General features: G+C 37.2%; 1 protein-coding gene across 4 annotated transcripts in view; it reads right to left on the reverse strand.

Moving 5' to 3' along the window:
• The window catches only part of LOC107075787 (TBC1 domain family member 10A), a 111,228-nt gene that overhangs the window by 35,940 nt on the left and 51,977 nt on the right, over positions 1-23,311 (reverse strand). For 2 of the 4 annotated variants that reach the window (XM_015338199.2, XM_015338198.2), the window contains 2 exons: positions 14,366-14,584; positions 1,932-2,916 (listed from right to left, as the gene is read on the reverse strand). In XM_015338199.2, the coding sequence (XP_015193685.1) occupies positions 2,838-2,916; positions 14,366-14,584 (298 nt within the window). In that variant the 3' untranslated portion in view covers positions 1,932-2,837. Of the gene's footprint in view, positions 1-1,418; positions 1,536-1,931; positions 2,917-14,365; positions 14,585-23,311 lie in introns of those variants that run through there. The other 2 variants (XR_001477295.2, XM_015338200.2) reach the window with 2 other exon arrangements.

The following is a 23,311-nucleotide window of genomic DNA, read 5'->3' on the forward strand; positions in this document are numbered from 1 at the left end:
CAAGATGATTTGGTAATTATCCATGAATTCATATGCATTTATGGAAAAAAAGTCAGGAGAAGGCGGCTCAGCTTTAGAAAATTAAAACAAAACTGTTAGGAGCTGCTAATCAACATGATAGACGCAGAATGTTTTACAGTTATTTCAGTGCCCATCTGAAGAACAGTGGTGAACGGTGAACATGGCCAATACAGAATTTGTCAAAATAAAACAGGTTGAAATATTGTGAAATACATTGAGAAACCCAGGCACAGTGTGTACTACATCACATTTCCAAAACATCTGAAGGGAACACAGTTCTTGCACATCATCTATTACGTGAATTCTTTCTCACAGCACTTCATTGGTAAGAGAGCAGAGCTAGAAAAGTAGCATTATGCTTTTTTCCAAATGACTTCAGCAGCTACACGCCTCCACCTCACTGCTTTGCCAGTACACTGTACCATATTGGCTTACAGGCTCAAACAAGTTAAGCTGTAAAAACCCTAAATTGCTCAAAATTAATACTGTGTCAATAAGACTTCTTAATCCCCAATCAGAAAAAGAATTAATAAGATGACTCAAAAAGCAATGATTTATAACAATCATTATTGCAGAGGTTATCCTGTGTGGCAAATCCAAACCTTTTCAAAACACCTTTATGAAAGAGAAATCTGTATCTCTGACTTCTTCACTCACTTGCAGAGGTATGTTTATTTGTAGGTTTTCAGGGGTGGTACAGTATACCTAGATTGTTTGTATGTAAAAGGTATACTTGATATAATTACTGTTGTTGATTCTTTCAAAAAGCTTAATGATAGTGTCCATTCTTCTACTCTGTGTACAGTGTGAAGTCTTTCAATACAGTACTGCTTTGACTTTAAATTACAAGGAATTGTTGATGGGTCGATGACTGCTGTTAGTACATTCAAATGGATTGATGCTCCTGATAAGGGTTCTAACCTGCTCCAAGGTCCTAACAATACCTGGTCACTAACTCTTCTCACTCACAACAGTACACATAAGAGGAACAGAGAATATATACATTCAGGTTTTGACACTGCATTTAAAACCTTTTTCTTCTGTGATACAAATGTATGATACTGTACACTGTGACAATAGTGTATACTCTATAAATTAAACCCCTGGTTGAGGAAGAGCTTACAGAATGAAAAATAGCATGAGGACAATTAATGCAGGCAGCGCTGCCATTCAGATTCTAACACCCAGCTTTTAAAAGCTGACCATATTAAATTATATAAGGAAGGGTTTTCCACATTTGTGCACAGAACCGTCTCAAGACCTTTACTTTCGCCACTTTACCAACTCATCACAGACTGTTTATCCCTGGATTTGTCAAATACACCAGACGTTTTAGGGTCTAAGTATCACTTGAGGCCCTGTCAGCTGATTCTAGTATGCTTTTATAAGGGTCTTACCTTAAAACCATCAGGACAGGATCTCAACTTTAATCTTCCTCTAATTGTCCATGACTTCTGTTGTCATCTTTACACATTCTACTGTTCACACACCTTTTTCAGTGAAGTTATTCTGACCTGCATGAAATTATACGGCAGTTGTATTACAACAGAGACGATACAAGGATTATTTTTAAAAGAAGTACTTTAAAACTGACAGACTGTTTCAAGACTGCACACTCCTTTTGTATGGATGTATCAGTTGTTTGGGTACAGGTATATAAGCTTAGGTATTGACCTCAAAATAAGCAATTTGTAAATTAAAAATATATATATATACTGATATTATAGCTGTTATCACTGCAGCCCCCAGTTTTATTGTGCCTGTGAAAAGAAAGACTTTGGTATAAAAGACATGCATATGCTTCACAGACTATCACAGATAAAATATTGCAAGAAAGCCAAGTACCAGAAACTGCTATAAATAAATGATGAGACCATTTGAAAAGTGATAAATATTTTATTAACTTAAAGTAGTATTAAAACAAATCACAATAATACATCTACATTTTCACAAGTAAGCCAACAAGGAAAAAAGTTTTAAAGTGTTAATTTATAGCTGACAAAAACCAAAAATACATTGCGTTTGCAATTTCAAGCTGGATGAATGTCTCAAAGCACCACACAAATCTAGCTAGGAATATTTATCAAAATAATTTAAAATTAACCATGATAAATATTTGATTCATATGTACCGCTATAGGTCTATAGGCCTAACATCTTAAAAAGACTCATGCATTTAAATGCTAAATTAGGTTTCTAAAAGGAATACGAGCTAAAGCCTTCTGAAGAGTATCCAATATTATGAGACTGTTGTCTTTCAAACCTTCAGTTTAGCACAATTATAGTCTGATTACAAAGGCTCCATTATGTAAATAAGAACTTTCTAATTATACAGCTTTTGACCAAGTGAAGTCCTGTTTAGACAGTTATAACGCAGCAGTCAAGCTTAGAAATAAAGAGGTCTGTCTGGTTTGAACATTCATTAGCTTGGTGTGAGCTGGTTAGCAATGTAAAGCCAAACAGCAAAGAACTACAGGAACAGTGAGCTATTCTTAAAATAGGAGTAGTGAAATATCACATTAGTAAAGTATCACTCCATTTCCTTAAAAACCATCATTTACTAGTAGCTAGATGAGAGCGAATCTCACGGCATACATCTCAAAAGGCATGAGCTAAAAACAACTGTGTAAAGGATTTAATTTTTCGAGTTGCTTTTTATGTCGTTACACCTGCTATACTAGTCATGTGAATTTTCTTTTAAAAAGAGCTATTAAAAATAATTTCAAATATTAACAGCATGTCAGCTACTGTGGGAGTTGCCGTTTAGGAGGTTAATTTATAGCCTGTACCCGTTCTTCCACTTGACGCCCTCAGCTCTCAGATAAGTTGCAATTCTTGAGCGTTCTCCAAGGAGCTCTTTGTCTTGCTCAGTGTGCTATGTCTTGGTGACGGCTCCCTTTAACCAAATAAGAAAAGAAAGTGATTAGTCTGCAGACAAGTTATTCTCAGCAGAGACAAAAACAGCAAGCAAATAAGCTTATGAATGGAAAGGTTTTATGTGGTGCTGGACAATTTTTCATTCACTAAAACTCAATACATACACAAAACAAATGTACGACTCAAACCCTGTAGTGTACATAAATCATGACAAAGACTACCTCCTGAACACTCAAAAACAGTTCTCATACAATATAATACAGTGACAAAATACTGTACTGTTCTCCGTTTCAGTCAATGCCTTACTGAAGCCTGGGGAAAACTATGTATACGCGGTGTACACCACCCCACTCTGTTCAGACATACAAAGCTACATTGGAGAATTCACACTTCTTTACTTTGCTGGGTTGGCAGCTTCACCTCCCCCAGAATGCCAGTGTCCCAAGAATACAGTGAATTACTTCATCTTCCTTCTTCGAAAAATACAGTAGATACAGGTAAAAAAAACATTTACATTCTTGGATGTTCTAATCTATTTTATGTATAGAGTACTCCTACAGCAGAATTCAATATATTTATGTAAGAACTACTACAGAAGCCAAAAAAAAAAATGGCACAGATGGTTAAAGCATTGAAGCTACAGCCCATCCACTTATGAGAAGTACAGTAACTCCTCTTTAAATTGATCACAAACAAGAAACCAGTATTACTTCTTATGCTAATTTAAAGGCATATCTGCTTTGGTAGACCAACAGTGAAACTGTCGAACGAAAGGCGGGTTTCGACTGTAAAACAGTGATTGTATTCAATTAATAGAAACAATAGACTTTGAAAAAAGGTTACAAGGGAAGCGGCAGCTTTTTTATACCTTTTGCTGTACAAAAGTGGTGAGAACAAGAACAAACTGTAAAAGCTCTTCAATATATCACCTCTAATACCACATGCACATTGTTTGAAAAAATAATTTATTGCCCAATGTTAAAAAAATTCTAAAATTGCTGAAAATGCGACAAGTAATTGTATTCTAGCAATTCCCCAAGTCATCAAAGCAGTACGCTTTAATTTATACAATGTGTGTAATCATATTTTTTGGGCACTGTAAATTCTCTGTTATTGGTTTGGAGTTTTCCTTATTGAAGAGAATATCTCTTTCTTCCTTTCAAATGTAAAATGCCCCAGAACTTAATTTACCCTGCACAGTGCATTGGCTAACTGACAACCGAAATCTGCCAGCTCAGTGCTAATCCGTTAAAACACTGCAGTGCAGCACAAATGTGCTCTGCCTTTCTCCTCACCTCAAGCAGGCAACCCCTTTCAAAAGGCACCCGAGAGAAACAGTCCCCAGACTCAGGCATGATACTGGAGTCAGGGGTAGCCCGAGGCCCTGCTCTTAGTCACTCTCTTCATCAGAGATGGGAGGACATCAGATAACAGAAATAACAGGACAATGTAAATATCCAGATGAAGAGTTGTGGAGAGTGTGCCTTATTCCATCATTAATACCATCAATGACATTGAAAGCCAAGTGCATAGTGTGAAAAGATTCAATTTAACAGAACAGCTGCACAGCTATATGAATCTGGTCTGTTTTATGATTAATAGCAGTTTTGCCGTTACCCCTCTCCAGGATTAGCAGTTGACTGATAACCAGAGGAAGTTCATATGGACCAAGAGCACTTTTTTCAGCCATGCGAACTAAAGGTCTGTTTATTATAGAAGAATGATGATGTTCACTTTGATAGGCAAGACTTCAAACATGAAAAGTAGGCTCTACACCAGATCAGATATGAGCAACTGTTAATTGTCAACGAAGGCCACAGAGTCATCACAGAGAAAAGACTCAGGCTCAGGAAGGATACACTGCTTACTTGATGTTGTTCATGACATCACTTGACTGCCTTGACATTTAAATAGTTGAGTTACAAAACCTCAGAACTGTTTTGGTTTATGGCTATTATTCATTTCATGGATGTAATAAGCAATACAAACAGAAAAAAGAAAGGGCTTCCATTTAATAAGGAATGCCACAAATGTTGAGTTAAATGCTGGGTAACTCCATGGTATCTGGTGTTAAGTTGGCCTCCTTTGTAAAGAGGACTTCATGACACAAAGAGGACTGAAAGCTGTAGGTGTGTAGAGGAGTTGCATATTCCTCTTTGGCTTTCAATGTACTTTCCATTTTCCAAAGAACACAGCACTGCACTGAAGACTAAATGGTGAAGAAGCAAAAGAACATAACACAGAATGACCCCTGCAACAGACCACAAAACCAAACACAAAATCAGGAACCGGTGTTGTGTCTGAGAGAAAACCGTTCCAAGGGCAAACAGCTACTCACTCATCCTGTCCAGACCACAACAGTTCTGCAACAGACTACGCATGACTTCAGGAGAGACAAGGTGGTACTCTGCTGAAGGCTCAGTGCTGTACTCAACATGTCCTCAGGGCACTGCAGTGTAAACTGAGCTGGCTTACAGCTACAACAGCTGAAAAGGGCCAGAAGAGCATCTTTTCGGCATAACACTTTCTTACCAGGAAAACATTTCTATTTCAAAGGATGCATTAGCAGATATTCATGCAAAGGGATTTACCATAATATAACAAAAATCTGTCTTTGAGAAGAAAGCATTCAGTCATTTAGAACCAAAGTGCACTATCACAGTAAATCTATATTTTCGTTTGCACAATCCTGCCTCAACCCAGTGTCTGTAGCTGTTGTTCTGAAAACTTCTCATAAAGGCCCAATGCCTCATAATAAAGTCATAGCACTCGATGTATCTCATAAATATGAATAAGAAGTCTGCAGTGAGAAGTGCTTTTTTTATACTGGTTTGATGTTTAGTCTATATTGTGTGGAACAGCTGCTGAGCTCTGCATTTCCATTGTCATCATTTCCATTTATGTAAAAGAGATTACCCTAAAGATTTTAGCTACACTAGATCTGAAGTGCAGCTATGAAATGATAAGATAGGGAGGCATTTGATGCCACATTTATGCACCTCACAATGAATAAACACAAATGAGCTCTTGCAGCGTCTTAGACACGCTAAATGGGTGCTGATGTCTCAAAGTTTTGTCCCCTTAGCTAGCCAGAGCGGCGACTGCCCAGTCTACATCTGCTTACTTTGCATAGCCCAATAGGCAGCCAAGTGAAATCTGGCATTTCCTGCAAATGAGAAAGATTACCATGGGGCAGAATAGAAATTAGATCACAGAACTCCTAATACCTTTCGACAGCTAAAAACCTTTTTCACCAAAAAAAAAAGAAGAAAAGAACAGACACATCATTGTGCGCCACCTCTCGCGACTGCCTGTGATGTTCTGGGCGGTGGGGGTGGGGCGTAACGGGGGACTTGTCCCGTTTTCCTTAAAAACAAGGTTCTGTTCTATCTGTAATTTGACCAGGCAACATGGCACAGAGACAGGGCGGCTGGGAATAGGCACAGAGTGGGAGGCAGTTAAGCCAGACCGCCATGTCCTGAATATTTCTCTGCAAAATAGGTACAGAAGCCCTGAGAAAACCCATGGAGTGCATGCATAAGTCATAGTACTCGAGATCAGAGACGTTCTCAATAGAAGGGATACAATACAATGAAGAGAAAAAATAAAATCTTGACATTCTTTCTTGTACCACAATAATCTTTGCTCTAATATTTAGAAATATTTCGCTGGGAAATTATGAATAAATTATGGAGATACTGGGAGGCCTGGTTGGACATCCTGATGAGTGATAAGAAAAACTGTACATGTTAATTAATTTTTCAGAAATGTCCAACAAAACCATATACAAAAATGGGAGCTCACATAAAAAAAAGAGTAAGGAACACGTGCCTAAATAGAACATCCAACCAAAATATTGATTTATGCAGTAACAAAATGTAATTTAACTTTTAATGTAAAAATTCTGCAAATTAAGGCAGCTAAGTGCAAAGTCAGGAAACGCATGTTTTGGCTGCAGATATACTGTTCCTGCCAACATGCTACTTGCCTGAGGCTTGATAGTAACTTTCATCTTTAAGCACGTACAGTCAAAGGCTGAGGGGCACAATCACATCTGAATACACATTAGTCACATGCATCCCAAGGACTGTCCCAGAGAACACTCCCAAAATGTACCAGTCGCACCCAGAGTACAGGCAGCACCTGACACACAGGGTCAGGAGCTGTTGTGTGGAACAGCTTGGCATGATGTTGACTGCATTTAAACATGGCATGTTTAAAATAGACTAGCTGATATGCTAACATATAGGAGGCATGTTCTTAGACTGCACCCCAAGTAGGGCCCCACCCAGAACATCAAGTTCTCTGTCCCTTACTGGGGACATTTGGAAAGGACAAACAGCACACAATATCGAACAGAAATACTTACATGCTCTATGGAATGGCAAGGCACACATTGTTAATCACCACACTGAAAATTTTACTTCATGATGTAAGGCACAGACCTCTGCTGAAAAATGATTTGCCACATTCAAATATGTATAGCATGCTTCACAGCTTGTGGGGCAAATTTTAATTTCACAGCAAGGAAACCACAGAGAGGTTGTAAAATGTAAACGAGATCATGTTTCAAGCCTGTTCTTCAGACAAAGGTTTTCACATTGATTTTCTCATGACTAAACTGGACTTTCCCCACACAGTTAATTGGTGAGAAATTATTCACTCCTGCAGTACCTGTAATAGCCTTTTGCAGACACGTATGCTCTATCAGATGCCATTACTTAAAGCCAAAGTGCCCAAGCCTGTAGGTCATTATGTTTTTTTATTCGAAGGAAGCATCACTTCCCCTCTTGGATGATACACTGCATTGAAATTTGCTATTAAATCGTATATGAGTGCAAACAATAGTATTTATCACAGAACAGCATTCGGTTAAACATGTAATAACTAACAAGGTACAGTATATAATGAACATTAGCTGTTTAATCTTCACACAAGACTGGCATTTATACATTTGCCTTGGGATTTCTGAAGTACTTGCCTTTTAACTTATGCAAACTTAATTAGCAACAGAATGCCTATTACAGCAATAGGTAAATGATTAAAGAATGTTATCAAAACGTAAGTCACCCCTCACTGCATTTCATGTTGATGTATTTGTATAGAAGGGACATGAGCATTCCCTTGAGGGCTGGAGAAAGATACAGTATGCTTTCCAGTACACTATGATTAGTACAGTATATCCTTGTCCTGCTATTACATGGTGTGCTATTCAATGGGCCTTCCAACTGTGAAATATTTACTCACTCTACGTGCGAGGTAACATGTTTGGATTAAAAGATTAAAAGTCTTTAGGATAAAGCCTATCAGAAAAACGTAAGATGAAAAGAAAGTCTTTGATGTCCGTCCTTGCTTATGCCAACATGAGAAAGCAAACATTTAAGAGCCTTCTCAATAAAAAAAAAAACAGGTGTCCAGGTTTTCATTGAGTCAATACAAGATTCAGGGAGGAAGGAAGAATTTTTCATTTTAAAACAATTGTGTTAGGTAACCAATCATTAAACATTTCTTTCATCACTGCTGGGTTTTGTGGTAATATAAACTATTTGCATTGATCTGACATCGGCACAATATAGTAAAAGTATTTCCCTAACTCTTGATTAATATTTTAAAATGCAATCAAGCAGTTCAATCGTTGAATTCTCTCAATGTGACATTAGTAAAGAACGGTAGTCAAAACCACTCTTAAGTGTAATACAACAAAATCACAACAGTTCATATTTGTGCAAACATTGCAGGGACTAGTTTGAGTTAGGTCTGCTGTTAGGTGGTCAGTGTTTTCTTTCCTGAATTTCAGGGGACACATTTTCTGAATAACTACATTTAAGCTAAGTTTTTAATCCTCAAAAAAAATCACTGCCTGTATATATTAAAAAAACAAGACAATCCACCTGCTGTGTAAGAAGCCATTTGTTGTCAAACAAAAATTACACTGTCCATAAATCCATTCATCCATTCACAAACTCTACAGGAGATCACAATGCAAACAGCCAACACCTTGCATTAAATCTCATGCTCTCACTGAATGAAGATATTTAAAACCTTTCTTCTGAGGAAAGGACAAGCCTACAAGATTTGTGCAGCTACCTTATCACAGAGCCAATACAACTGGGGAGGGTGGAGGAATCTGAAAGATGTTCCAGGGGCATCCCACAGAGGCTTGGGACAAATTTGTCAGCAACCATCACTTTTTTTCTGTTCTCCTCCACTTTTGAGGAAAGCAGTTCTGTGGTATTGCGAATACCCCCACCTCCTCTTTCTTCCTAACTCAGAACAGAGTCCAGGAAGTTAGAATATCCACCCCCACACCCCCCTCCTCAGCCCAGCAGGTTGGTGGACCTACGGCCTCTCCCCTTCAGGCCCAGCTGACACAATGAAAGGGCACGGTCTTTGTCTCCAAGCCTTCGGGGGGACTGCAAAGCTAAAGAAAAGAGGAGGTCAGCAGAGATGCACTGCTCAGGCCTTCATCTTCTCTGCTAGCCTTTGTCCACTTAACACACATGTAATGGGCAGACAATGGGAGCACACTCAAAAGGGCAGGGACCTGGTGACACTGTTTCTTCAGCGGGTGTCTGCTACTGCAAAGAGGGATAGGTCAGATGAGCCCTGCCAGCCCTGTATGGGCTATTGTCCTCCTGCAGCCCTGAATTGGAAAGCTCTAAGCTTTCAGTTTCATCACAGTATCTTAAAGAATCAGATTCTTAGTTCAGCAACACTGACTGCAGTGCAAGTTGGAGAAAGCTGCTTGGACATGTTTTCAGTTACTTATGTCCTAATCACTGGTTACAATACAAATACCAGTACCATAGTATCTGTTACACAGTACAATTTAAAATTAATTCAAAAAGTCTTTCATTTTTTAACACAAACGTCTAGTATTTTTAGTGCACTTTTTAAATTTCTGATGATCAAAATATAGTCTGCAATTTTTTGACAAAACATTGGAGGTACCCTCAAAGATTCTGTGTTCTACCTTAAACACAAACCTCTGGTACTAAACACTCTCATTAGCTGAATTCCATGGCAAGTGCCAAAACCAGTGTTGTGTGCAGTAACATAAATACTGTATAGGGAGCATTTTGTTAAAGAGGTTTACAGGCTTAATTTCCCTTGGCTCTACTTGAAGTTAACTTCAAACAAAAATCCTTAAATTGCAATACCTGCACTTTACCCCACTCAGAAAGAGCAATTTTTTGGATATTTTAGTTTTTAAAAATGTGCAACGACAACATTTTGGAATTTCCTCTTCTGCTGGAGGGAAAAAACAATAACTGAACCTCCAAAGTATTTTCTAATATCAGAGACTGAGAATCATTTCACACGTGGGAGAGATTTACGATGAGTATTAGCTGACTTACAGTGGGAAGTAATAAGTGAAAAAATAAATGCAGCATCTGACCACAACGACAAGTAGTGGAACAAAACTTCTCAAATTTTCAAAAATGCAAATAATTTGAATTTGTTTGTCTGATGATAACGTAAGTTGAGCAAGGAAGAAAATGTCCTCTTATATTTGAAAGATGTCAGACAAATGCTAAGTTGTTTTAGTCACGATACAGTACTTATCTCGCATGACTGTTGCAGTCTCTAAGGTATGTTGACAGCATAATTGTAGACATGACCTTGGTTACATTTATGCAACTAAAAGTATGAACCAAAAAGATGGGAATCTTTTTTGTGCACTTGGTCTACAATTATTTTTTCAAAATTATTTTAAAAAAATGGATAGGAAACAAGGCAAAGATGATCCTTTAATTTTATGAACCCTGACCAGGAGCATTAGGGAAATGTCAAACTCAGTGGCAGATTGCTGATGGAAAGCAAACATAGTCAGCTTTGAGCACTAAAAAACACCACTGTTTTCACAAGCAGTGATTAGTTAAACACAAAGTGCTGCACCTTGTTCTTCCAAGGAGAAAAAAAAACCTGGAACATTTGTTTTAAGGTCACACTCTAAATGTTACATATTCCTCACATATGTTTGAGATAAAATTACCTTTTTACTGTTCCACAAAAGCACACATTTGCAGGATCACTAAGATAATGACTAGACTGCAATTTGACTTTTATTCAAATGATGAAGGAAATCAAGTTTAAATAATGTCCTACTGAGGAAAAGATCTATCACAGTTATTAAACTCTTAACGTTTGTCATGTGCAGTTTCCTTAATTACCACATATTAATTGGCACTTTTTGCATTCACACACGTTTCATTTTAGCTCATCTCAGACATGAGCACTGGCATACATAGTACCAATTAACTCAATTGTTATCCCAAGCAGATCTGCTTTTGAGAACAAAAATCTTCTAAGCAGTTTAGTTCTGAGCTAATTTAATTACTTTAATCATCTGATCATTTAAAACAAAATCAGGAAATTATAAGGCTTGCCTCTGGCTTGTGCCAATTTGTCTAGACTAAGAAAAGGCACTGAAAAAAGGATGCTTTTTGTAAAGCTATTAGAAGAAATAAGTTAACAGTATCTATATACAAATTTGATGATGGCATGGTAACATTTAGCATGCTCAAAGATTTAATCAACTCTGCTAAATTCATATTTGAGGAAAAAGTAACATGTATTCCTGCTAACAGAAAACATTTTGTTCCTGTTTTTAAAATTCAGGTTAACTATATAATAAATTAGTGGTGGGATGATTCTTGAATTCAGAGGTGTCCAATCATGGCCCTGGATGTGTCTTCCACTGCTGGTGCTGTAAAGAGCTGGTATAAGTTGTTAAATTGGTCCAATTAAGCTGATGATTTCACTCATGAAGAACTGATCAGGAATGAAAGATTCTCTCCAGAATCAGAAGTGAACACCCATACTTTAAAGTCCTTTTCTGCTTGTATTTGATTGAACTGGGTACATATAAAATCCTATAACATCTTTAGGAATAATAGTGCATAGCACAAAAAAGCACAGATAAAGTTAAATTAAAAATATGCAGATCAAATGCAAACATCAAACACAGGAAACTCCATATGGAAATACACTGCAGTAACCTATTATAATCCTACATAAGCAAGTTAGATGAATGAAAAACACAGGAGTAAAAGGTTAATTATGATCTCTCAAAGTGACCAGGTGTCTCAAATTTGTTTTTATAGCTGGAGTGATTAATCTGTTCCATTCTCAGAAACAATCTCCTGCTACTGGAAAAGGGTGCGATTAACGTAGTGCACAGGAAGGAAACCAAAAGGTAAGAGGTGATATTTTTTAAGGTAGGAAAAATAGATTCTCATGAGGTGCTGAGATCTGAATATAGATAGAATGTTTTTTTCTATTTCTCCCGGGCTTTGCCTGTCAATTAAACACCTACACATTTCCGTCCAGGCAGCAGATTATGAAGGACTTTCCAGGGAACTATTCTGTAATGGTGCAGATTTCTACTATTTTTATGCTCTTCTGGAAACCATTTCTGTTGCACTACGTTACAAAAACAAAAGGTTATGGAAAAAACCTTTGCTGAAGAGGATAAGCTGAGAAATGATCCAGATGCTGAAAAATATTGCAAGTTTTTTTTCCTAGGCACAGGGCACTGAAACAGACTAAGGAGTTATTAATGAAATATAAATTAATTACAGTTGTTGTGCGATTTAATGCAAATGTTACATTCTTCCCTTATTCTTAAAATTTAAAAATTATTGAAGAAATGTAAAAAACCTCAAAATGCATTCAAATGCAATTTTATTCATTATTTAGCATTCAAGACTTTTGGAATTTATTTTAAAGCTTGTGTAGTGTTGAAAGGTGTGTTGAATACATATTTGCATCGCATAGGATCCCCCTCCTCACAGTCCTGCAGGTAATTAAGAGGGGAAAACTAAGAAATTTTACTTTAAATAGTCACTGACCACTTGGATACTGGGAGTAATGCATCAAATGAATTAAAGACTGTTATGTAAAGGACAGTAATGTCAGCTTCTTACAGAAACAGTTGACACCTATGAGTCTGAAGGTGGCAGAAAAAGCTGCTGTTTTTATCTTCTTCCCTCAGTGATGTATACTGGGGTCATTAACCCATAGTGGCTTGCAATTTTCAGATACCATCTCCTGCAAAACACCAGCTTTTTCCTATTATTCCCCACGTCTGGGACACTGCACTCAACCATATCCTTAAGAAGCTGTAGAAAACGAAGTCTGGTTACTATTATTTCCACAACCCCTATCTGAACAGCTGTTATCCTCACAAATTGTTACCAGACAACATCTTTAAGCAATCTGCCCTTACAAACTTTCACTTGCAGTTATATCCATGTGACAAACTCCTAACCAGACCAGTCATTCACTTCTGTCCATATAAACAAATAGACCCTCCTCATTAGGCTCGAAATGCAAAAAAAAAAACCCTGCAGAGTCTGTTCTCTGTGGAAAAACATCCACTGGGCCTAGACTGAGCTCTCCAAACTCATTAAATCTAATTATGTGAGCAGGACCAGATGGTAATCCTGGGTGCAACATGAAAAGACAATGACTCTGCCTTTATCAGAACAGAGAAGCTGGCTCTGCTACCTGACCCTTGAAACAAGCCTGTTCTACAGTATACTCGATCAAGAATAGCATGCACAGAAGGATATGGCACACTTATTTTGGGAAGCCTCTACCTAGCTACCGTAATAAGAAAACTATCTTCTGGATGACAGAAAAGCCTTTATTTGAAAAAGTAAGTGAGAAATGGAAGTTTAGGCTGAACCCTGTTGCTCATCAAATGAGAGGAAGGCAGTTTTGACCTCTAGTTTTGATTAAATGACACTTTGTTCTAATTACTGCCAACCTTTTTGGTACACATTTCCACTAAAGTGCTCTTGGGAAAAATGTGGCCTTGTTTCTCTGACACAAAATTGGCTAGCTTTGCCAGCTCCAAAGAATTCGTCCATTCACAGTTTTAACTCATTTAAGAGAGAAGATATACATAACATGTATTAGGAAATCTGATAGTGTTTTTAATCCTTAACTATGTTTTGTCGATTTATCCGTACAGTATATCTTTTAAAATTTCAGAATTAAACTAGAAAAAACTATTATGTGCAAGCGGTATGCTGGAGAAAAGTTTCAAAATTCAATGTTTCTAAAATCAATTAATTGGCTATATACAATTATTTGTATTGCCTAGATTCACCCTATCTGGAGCTAGTTTAGGCTCAGTCTTTAACAGATTGGGTGAATCATGAGATAAAACCCCCTACATTTAAAAAAAATCAATCACAAATATTTCAACAAGTTGTCTACCTGAAAGGCTGAAATAAGTGATTAAAACTCAAATCTCCCCCCATTTATCAAACACAATAATCAATTCCAGTGAAATTTTACCTTTTACATATCACTTCTAATCAATTTCTTTGAAGCCTTTGGATTTAACCATTTCAGAACAGAATTCTTTGGCTTTGTGCCCTGACTTCATCAGTCTGCTGAAAGATATAAATCATTTACTGTACTTTTATTCTTCAGTCTGTTTAGCTAATATTTACCTGCTGTGAGTATCTGTAGCTTCCAACAGTGAGTCATACTCAGGTGCAGAAATGCGGGAACTCCCCTTCGGGGCCTGATGAACCAGCAATGGAGAAAGAGGTGCCTTGTTCAGCTGAGGTTTCGGAGACTTCTTCCAAACCCTCTGGGTCTGTGTCCTCCACCCCAGAGGTCTGTTAGCTGGCCCTGAGCTCTTCCTTCTCAAGGAGGAGTCTGGAGTGCTACAGAATCGCACCAAAAAAATAAATAAATGGAGCCCATATGATAACACAGAAGTCACTATGAGGTACAACCTACAAAAAAACAACAACTGTTCTGATTTTTATCATCCCGATTAAGCTGCAGTAAATGTGCACATTAATAACAGTCTGTTGTTGCCTATGAGGCATGTCACATCGTTATCATGATCTCATAAACGTCAGCCATAAGAATTTATTTGAGCGCTCCTGGGCAGAAACGCAACCTGTAACATGGAAGAGTTTTCTCCCATCGCACCTCCATCCCCTCCCTGGAAGATTCAGGTGCCTTGTTTACAAAACATCTCCAACCTGATCTGTGATAGAACAAACGGGACAGGTGGGGTACTGTAACTGAAGAAGTTCCGATCCTGACCATTTGCCATGCAAATTTTAATTTAAAGAATAATTTAAAACTGTACTACAAACAAAGCACAACAACAAAGGGAACTCCAGAGTTTTTAAAAGATGATATTTGGTTTCTTTCTTCAGTCGAAACTGATCGTATACATTCAACACTAATGCAAAACGTCTGTTGAGAAACATCTCTGGAAGTGCTTCAAACAAAACCTGAAGCACACACTGTGTAAAACCTGGCTGTCGACAATTCACACCAAAGTGCTCTGAGAAATGTCTAATAGAAAGTGACAAAGCGATCTACTGTACTGTACACTGTGGGGTGGGAAAGGGTCAATGCTCAAGCTAAAGTATAAGGATGGAGCCTGGGTGGTCTACAAGTCTTCAAGGAAACTGCAGCATTTCAAGCACATGCGATTGATCCAAAATCCATCTCATAAATTGGTCAAACTTTCAATGTCCAAACAGGACATGCTGTAAAGCTGAGGATTATGACATGAAGGCAAAAACGTTTTAGCCTCCTCTTCCTATAGATCAATGGTTTTAAAGTCATTTTGAGGTGGACCAGAATTAATTTAAATGCACTTCAAGCAAGCAATACATACCATAAATGATCAAAATACTAGGCACAACAATTACATATTTATAGTGTTTGGTTTTTGCTGTTCTGATATTGCTTACTCGGCAATATTTATGGGCGAACATCCTGCTCATTCAAACTTCATGTTGACAAAACATGTTGCAAGTGCTTAAATTGTAAAAATAAACAATAAGGAAAACAATTCCTTTGGATGTAAAATGTGAGGTGACAATATTGAAAAAGGAGAGCAATTAAGTTCAAAGCAATGCTGTGATATTCATCTGCATTGTGCTGTTGTTCAAGTTTACAAGTCTGACGTGGTTTATGTCAACTACTGTACTAATCTAAATGACTGGTAATTATAAATGTGTTCTTGTCTTGACTTAACCGAGTATATTGGAGAATGCTCTAGATCTCGGGAACAAGTTGTAAGCTTCTACATGTGAAGTAATGGGAGTTTTATTTCATTATACAAAATTTCACAATCTTGGGAAATGCATTACCTTTGTAAGCCAAAGGATAGTGTAATATACATGTATCATTTGGTAAACTGCAGGATTGGGATAAATAATAAACATCACATCTACGCTCTGCCTGTGCGACTGATAATACTCACACAATTACTGCAATACGTGAGAAGCAGTTTGCATTGTTACATAACTGCCATGGTTTGTGTCTTTTAAACAGGATGAATGGGGAAAAAGGCAAGGTTAAAAGAGACTGCCAAAAATTAAATCAGTTCTACAACTATTGCTATTGCTCTTTGGAAAGTAGTTGCCTGTTGTACCAATCAAGCATGTCAGATTTACAGTCATCTCCTACACACAATACAAATTTCTCCACTTCTCTTGATCCACATAACATTCTTTTTTTTCTTAAGCCCCTTATTGCAATGTTCAAAAATATCCTTTTTTGAGGAAAAAAAAAACTAAATACAGTTTCAGTGAGACCAATGTTTCACTTGCTGAACGTGCTCCTAACTTTCAAGGAGGTCCCAGCACACGTCTAAGTGTCAGTTTTCTTCCCCAAATTTTTGTCCAAAGAGCAGTCCTGTCAATCTATATCTGAGATTCCAGATAAAACTGGGACACTGGGATTGGAGAGAGGAAAAGAGCCACATGGAGCACTGTGTATGCAAGGCACATACTGGAATTCGTATAAGGGCTATGCAGGCTCAGGCAGAATGCAAACTGAATCTCTGGCTCACAGCAACAGCAACATGGGTTGAACAAATGAGCTTGGTGGGCCAGACTCACACCCTTGATACTGATTGTAATCACTGAAGTTATCAAATATACAGTTTGCATCTTGTGAAATTCTGGTGTATTAGTAAGCGCCAGTTGAGCACAGTCAAACCTAAATAGCAATGTACCCTGTAGCTCCCATAAGTACTCTCTCTATGTGGACTCATACTCGAGTCCACACCACCACCTCATTTTTGGTCTAACAGCTTAATAATAACATCAAAAACACACCACAGAAATATTGTTGATATGTAGACTCCATATTTTTTACTCAAAGTGGTGGTTTCACGGATGTTATTTTAGTTAAGATGGAAAACTGAATGCGTGAGTCAGAAAATGGCATCATCACATTTTAAGCAGCAATATACAGCAGCAAAAAACCATCGTACACTTGCAGGACCCAGTCAGATTAAAAGAAACACCCATGGGGGGGGGGGATTGTTTTCTCTCAGTTTCACTTCCAGACCTATGCAGCTCATTTTAGTTTAAGGCATAATCATCTGAACAAGATACTATACTGTAATTCCATGAAGCTTCCAGAGTAGGATTCCCAGTATGATCAAATACATATCACCTCTACATCTTGGTTGCTTATTGCTTATTCTAGTAAAGCAGCATGCCTTCTATTGAGCCCTTGGTTTACAATGAATTTGACACTTCCTTCAGATGATTTACTGGTTACTGGTGAGACCTGATACCTCCAGCAGCAATAACACCCTTATCTGTAGACAATCAATCAATCAAAATGCTGGGGTCTGAGGGCCTGGTGCTGACACTCAGAGTAACAAATACTCACCACACTCCAGGAGAGAGAGGGCAATTCAGCTATGAAATTAAAAATGACTGTTCCAAAGTTTATCTACCTGAGCAGAATCAAAAGCATTTAATACTAACATACAGTATGGCATTTCTACCCTGCAGTGTTGAAAACGGAAGACCGTGGCTGTTAGTCACCTGCACAATGTGAATTTTTGGATTGCATCCATTTTGATTATGGTTTGTTTAATACCGAAACTGAACTTCACAACAATTTGTGTGCATCTGGTAGCAAACCTTAGAAAAACATCACAATATTACTAAAAGTTATTTGAACACTGTCCATTTGTTCCTGCAGAACTTTAAAAAAAAAACTAAACCTTCAGCACTAGATAGATATAATTTCAACAGTAAACAATACCAATGTTTTAAAGACGGAATTAACTTCATATAATTTGTACTAATACAATATATTCAAGAATCACTATGTAATGCTATAAAGAGGTATTGTGTTTGTAAGAGTTAGAGCCCTTTTACTGATCATTCAAGTTTAATATTTGGATGACGGCCATTGTACTGAAAAGCAAACAAGGATTTATCCGTTTTCTGAAATAAGAGCTAAATCCTCACTTGCCTAATCTCTTCTGTCTAATCAGAATAATCCAGTCTGTGACCCTAACTGACCTGGCCCTCATTCAAGCAATTTAGGCCACTTTACACTAATATGGCAAATGGTAGGAATGACAGGTATGTAACCTGTTTTAGTATGGTCTACTGTAAAGTATTTTGTCTCTGTTCAAAGCTGTGTGACATGTTTTTGTTACATGAATGCAGCTGCTTGCCAACAGGAAGAAGAGTTTCGCCAGTGCCCATTCTTGAAGTTCATACTTATGAATCTCACAAAGCAAAAAAAATAAATCTACAAGTACTTAATTTTAAAACGCATAAAATTGCATGAATAAACACAAAATATGCACGTGGTTTCTGTTACAACAAAACATTCAACTACCAGATGTCAAAACCTGAAAATGAGAAATCAGTTATCACCACTGAAATGGCATGAAGTAACTTTACACTACAGCTCTCCACTAGGGCCACATTAGTCTGGGATCAATTGTTGAAAGTGTAAACCATTACTCATAAAAGCTGGAGACAACCTGCGAGTGCTTGTTCCAGCTCAACAGATGACATCAAATACTCTCGCCTTTGATGTCTATCTGGAGCTAAAGGGCACATCTGCTTTCACCCTTCTGTGTTACAGGGAAACATTTCGTGTGTCACAGCAAAACAATAGCAGGCAGCTACAGTGCGAGACATTAATGTTGTTCCGATGCCACCCATAAAACCAATGTAGACCGAACTGTTCAATGAAATGCATGATTTTATTGTTGCTTTCATCTAGGCTTGTAGTTTCTTTTAGACAAGGGGATGTTTATAGCAAACAATAAATTTAGCTAACCAGGTTCAAAAAGATAAACTTCTGAAACTCAGTGACCTAAGGGTTCCCAGAGAAAATGGATTAGCTGCTTGCTTATTTAAACAGCTTCACAGAATGACTTAAACCCTGTCAAAGATAAAAGCTTTGATCTAAAAGATCTTCAATTTCTCAATTTTGGAGTGAAACTTAAGTGTGTATGAAGATACCAAGGTTTATCACTGCATTTTCAGCTTTTCACATCATGATTTTATGTGTGATGATATGGAACAAAAGAATCTATTAACACTGTTAGTGGGTTTTGTGATAAGATATTTTTCTTCTTAAAGACTAGACTTATCTGCTAGGAATTTTATGATCCAGGAGAGCTTAGTCATCTAAATTAGCAGACAATAAAAGCACTCAAATAAAAAAAATTATCATGTTATGTACAAATTGTAAATCACCAAGAATATTCAGGACAGATTAGCCTGTAGTTATTTACCAAAATTATAGTGCTCAGCAGATCTAAGAAATGTTATTTAAGCCAGTTCTACACAAAGAAAACACATCTGCACAAATGAGTGCTTAATTCTAAAGACATCTGTGGTATATTTTTAAATGACTTTTTCTGTAAGGTACAGGAGTGTATCTTCACCAAGCTCTCCCAGCAAATACTGTATGGCTGTAAAATAGAATTATCCTTTAATCTCTTCACTACATCTTGATTAAAATTACATTTATCTATTATATAATAAACAAAGAATAAATGTTTATTTAAAAAGTATATTTAATTACAGAGATCATGTTAAAAGTTTTATTAATTTTATTATAGCATGGTTATAATGCATTAGTAACACATTTCAGGCATCTTTGCAGGCAAAAATCAGATCCACCATGATTTGTGAACTCTAGGAAAGTCTGTCTGGACAATTATAATCAAATGCCGACCTTCACAGTGATCCTTTTTTACACTTCATGGAACCAATGGTTCTGTCTGGCTCATTTTTTCGAAAATTTTATTTCAATTATCTTTTAAAGTCACATACCTAAATTCATATATTGATTGCTAAAATTAATAATTTAAATATTATCCTGTACATTTCTAAGTGCAAAACACAAAAGAAACCTGGTGCATGAAATCTTGCCAATTAATTTAATTAAAATATTTATATCCAGTGTAAAGTCTTGAAAAAAATGTTGAGGCTAACTACAAAATTATTTCATTTTACTCACTACAGAGATAAATGTAACTGCAAATTCTGATTAAAAACCTACAAAAAGCTCCAGGGAAGATCCTTTACCCTCGAGTGTCAAATGATACTTGACACTGATCTTAATAAACCATGTTTTACATGTGCTAACGTATTGTGGTCTTGTCAATCAAAAACAAACTGTCCTGCCTGCTCTGCCCACTGGTGGTTCTCAGAGATCAAGCCCAAAGCTCCAAGAGTATTTCAGAATAGTTGCTTGGAGCAATGGTGATTTCTCTATTCACGTATTACAAGCACTCATTTTAATTATTTGTGAAATAAACTTTTGTTCTGAAACTAAAACCAAAGGGATTTACACCTTTCAAAGTTGGCATTCCAGAAATGCAGTGCTGTACATGGAAAAAGTGTTTGCTTTTCAGTGATTGGAGGGACAATTCTTGTGCCCAAGCAAAAGCACTGGGTATGCAATGACAAATATCTCCACAAAGCTACAGGTGCCCTGGTATCTATGGCTACAGAATAGTTTTCAACCTGCACCTCTACATCACATTAAATCCCATGTGATCTTTACCTTTTAGGTTTCACTAATACTTATTTTACATCCATCCAATCTTAAGGGTGTCTTTACCTTTCAGTCTACATGTAGGACTTGCATATCCACAGAAGAAGAATGAAGTAACCTGCCCACCCATTGAAGTCATATGTCTTTTTGACAAGGTGCAAAGTCTCCAATGACATACGCGGAGCTCAGTGCTTTGTGGAAGAGAGGCTCACTGACATCACTATAAGCCCACAGGAGCCTGGGAAGGGGTCACAGGGGTTGCTGTTTCACTGGGAGTTCTGGCTGATTAATCCCATCCCTGACTCTAACAGTTCTGAGCCAATTGATCTTCATTGCTAGGAGAATCTTGATCTTAGACAGCTATTGACATGATTCTGTCTTATATTCTCACAGGACGAATCACAGAGCTCATAGAAAGCATTTTTACTGGTTGAGCCACACAGTAGGACCACTTGCACGCTTCTCATTCAACTGGAAATGATTGACTTTTGAACTTATTTTCAAATAAGGTAGATATTTCCAAGATATAGGCTAATTTACAAACTCATTTGGTGTATTGTATTTAAATTCTGAACGTATTCATATTGGTAAGAATAAATAAGTTACTGAAATATTAAGTCATGTGTAGCCATATTAACCAATGGCATTCAGTCTTGACTCAACACATTACACTATGGGGGAAAAATAGTTTCTTTTGTTTACACTGTTACTTCCACCCTAAAATGGATTCTTTCCAAAACTCTTTAAAAACCCAACAGTATCACCTGAGATCTGGTATTAATGTTTAAAGTGCACTGAACAGTATAGCAGCTTTTTAGAAATGCAATTAAGAAACCAAAATTAGAAAAAAGATTCTACTTCTATAATCTAATATTACATAAAAAATTACATTACCAATTATCTTAAAAGTTTAAAGGGTATCGGTTACAGATGAAAAAAGGGTGGTTCTGCAATTTAATCTGTCATATTTCATAAAAGTCAACATAAAGGGCCTCAAGCAAAATTGAGCAATTACAAAAGTTATTATGCTTTTCCCAAAGTCTGCGACAGCTCAATACATTCTGCATCAGGGTTACAGTCTGTCAATCTTGCATACTTTTTGAGTTGCTTGATTACTCAACCCTCAATAATGGGACTCTATTTAAGAGGTATTCTGCTGTTACAGTAAAAGCCAACAAACCTTGCGATATTCTAAGGAACGTTAATGTTTCTCAACATTGAAAATGTCATTTCTCACAGCTTGGCATCATCAAGTATTAATTGACTCAACATACTGCTATTAACCCGTGTTGCACAGGGAGATGGAAGATGTGTAGATGTACTCCAGTTACATACTTACCTGTCAAGGCTGGTTGTCATATGATATGCTGATTTACAGGGTCAGGTTCACACTACCCTTAGAATTAGCATTGAATAGTTCAACAGCACCTCTCTCACTAATGACAAGGCAGGCTTTAACGATCCCAACAGGTTCCATCAGGATATCCTGGCTAACTAAAGCCAAACTGAACACATTATTAAACCTAATAACATTTTCCCTAGACAATATCTTAATGATCAAAAAGATGTTCACCCAGAACGAAGGTGAAATTTAGAGAAACTTGCACTGCAAAGTTTATATGAGCTAGGTTAAACAACCTCAACACAATACATGTATAAATTTAATGACATCATATTTTCTGTGCCAGGTGTTTTTAAGTTAAGACTTTAATATTTTAATTAAATCTGTAATGGCTTGAAGCAGTTAGGTGCTCTCACAATCATTAAATCTAAAGAAGACAAGTGGAAATATCAGGTAATAAAAACTGTGTGAGAAAAAAAAAACACTAGGGACATTGGGCCATCAATTTTATTTACATTAAGAAGAATTTTAATTGTGAAACTACCAAAACCGAGAAAAGGTTTTTGAACCCTTTAGGATTTTTACATATTTGAAACCTAAAATGTTGGCAGATCTTAATTTAATGACTTCTGATAAATAATGTTAAGTGGATGACCCTCTTTCTGTTCAGCTTCTGGTTACAGATGGATGGCCTGACAATGACTGCAAGCTGTCCAGATCCTGAGGGTGCAAAGCAATGCCAAACCACAAAACCCCCAACCCCACCAACCTTGATGCTGAGGATGGGGTTCTTCCATTTGACTCGTCTGTCCAGAGCACATTGCTTCAAACCCCTTGATAACCATCTTTGTGCTCTTTGGGGAACTTCAGATGGGGAGTAACATTCTATTTAGACGGTTTTCTCCTTGCTATCCTTCCCTGAATATTATTCTTGTTTATATATTTTCTGATAGCTGAGTCATGAACAGTCACATTAGCCCACAGTTCTTGGGATAATATTCTAGGGTTCTTTGTAACTTCCTTGATAGATTCTCCAGTTTGTTCTTGGAGATATTCTGGCAAAACAACTGCTTCTGAGTGGTGACTATGATCCTGAAGTTTCTCAATTTTTAGACTGTGTGACATGGATTGATGGAGCCCCAAATCCTTAGAAACGTTTTTGTAACTCTTTCTGGACTGATGAGCATCAATCACTCTTTTCTGAGTTCCTCACCAAGCTCATTAGATCTTGGCAGGTCTTTTT

The sequence above is a fragment of the Lepisosteus oculatus genome, chromosome 21 (assembly GCF_040954835.1).
Source record: "Lepisosteus oculatus isolate fLepOcu1 chromosome 21, fLepOcu1.hap2, whole genome shotgun sequence".
NCBI classification, from domain to species: Eukaryota; Metazoa; Chordata; class Actinopteri; order Semionotiformes; family Lepisosteidae; genus Lepisosteus; species Lepisosteus oculatus.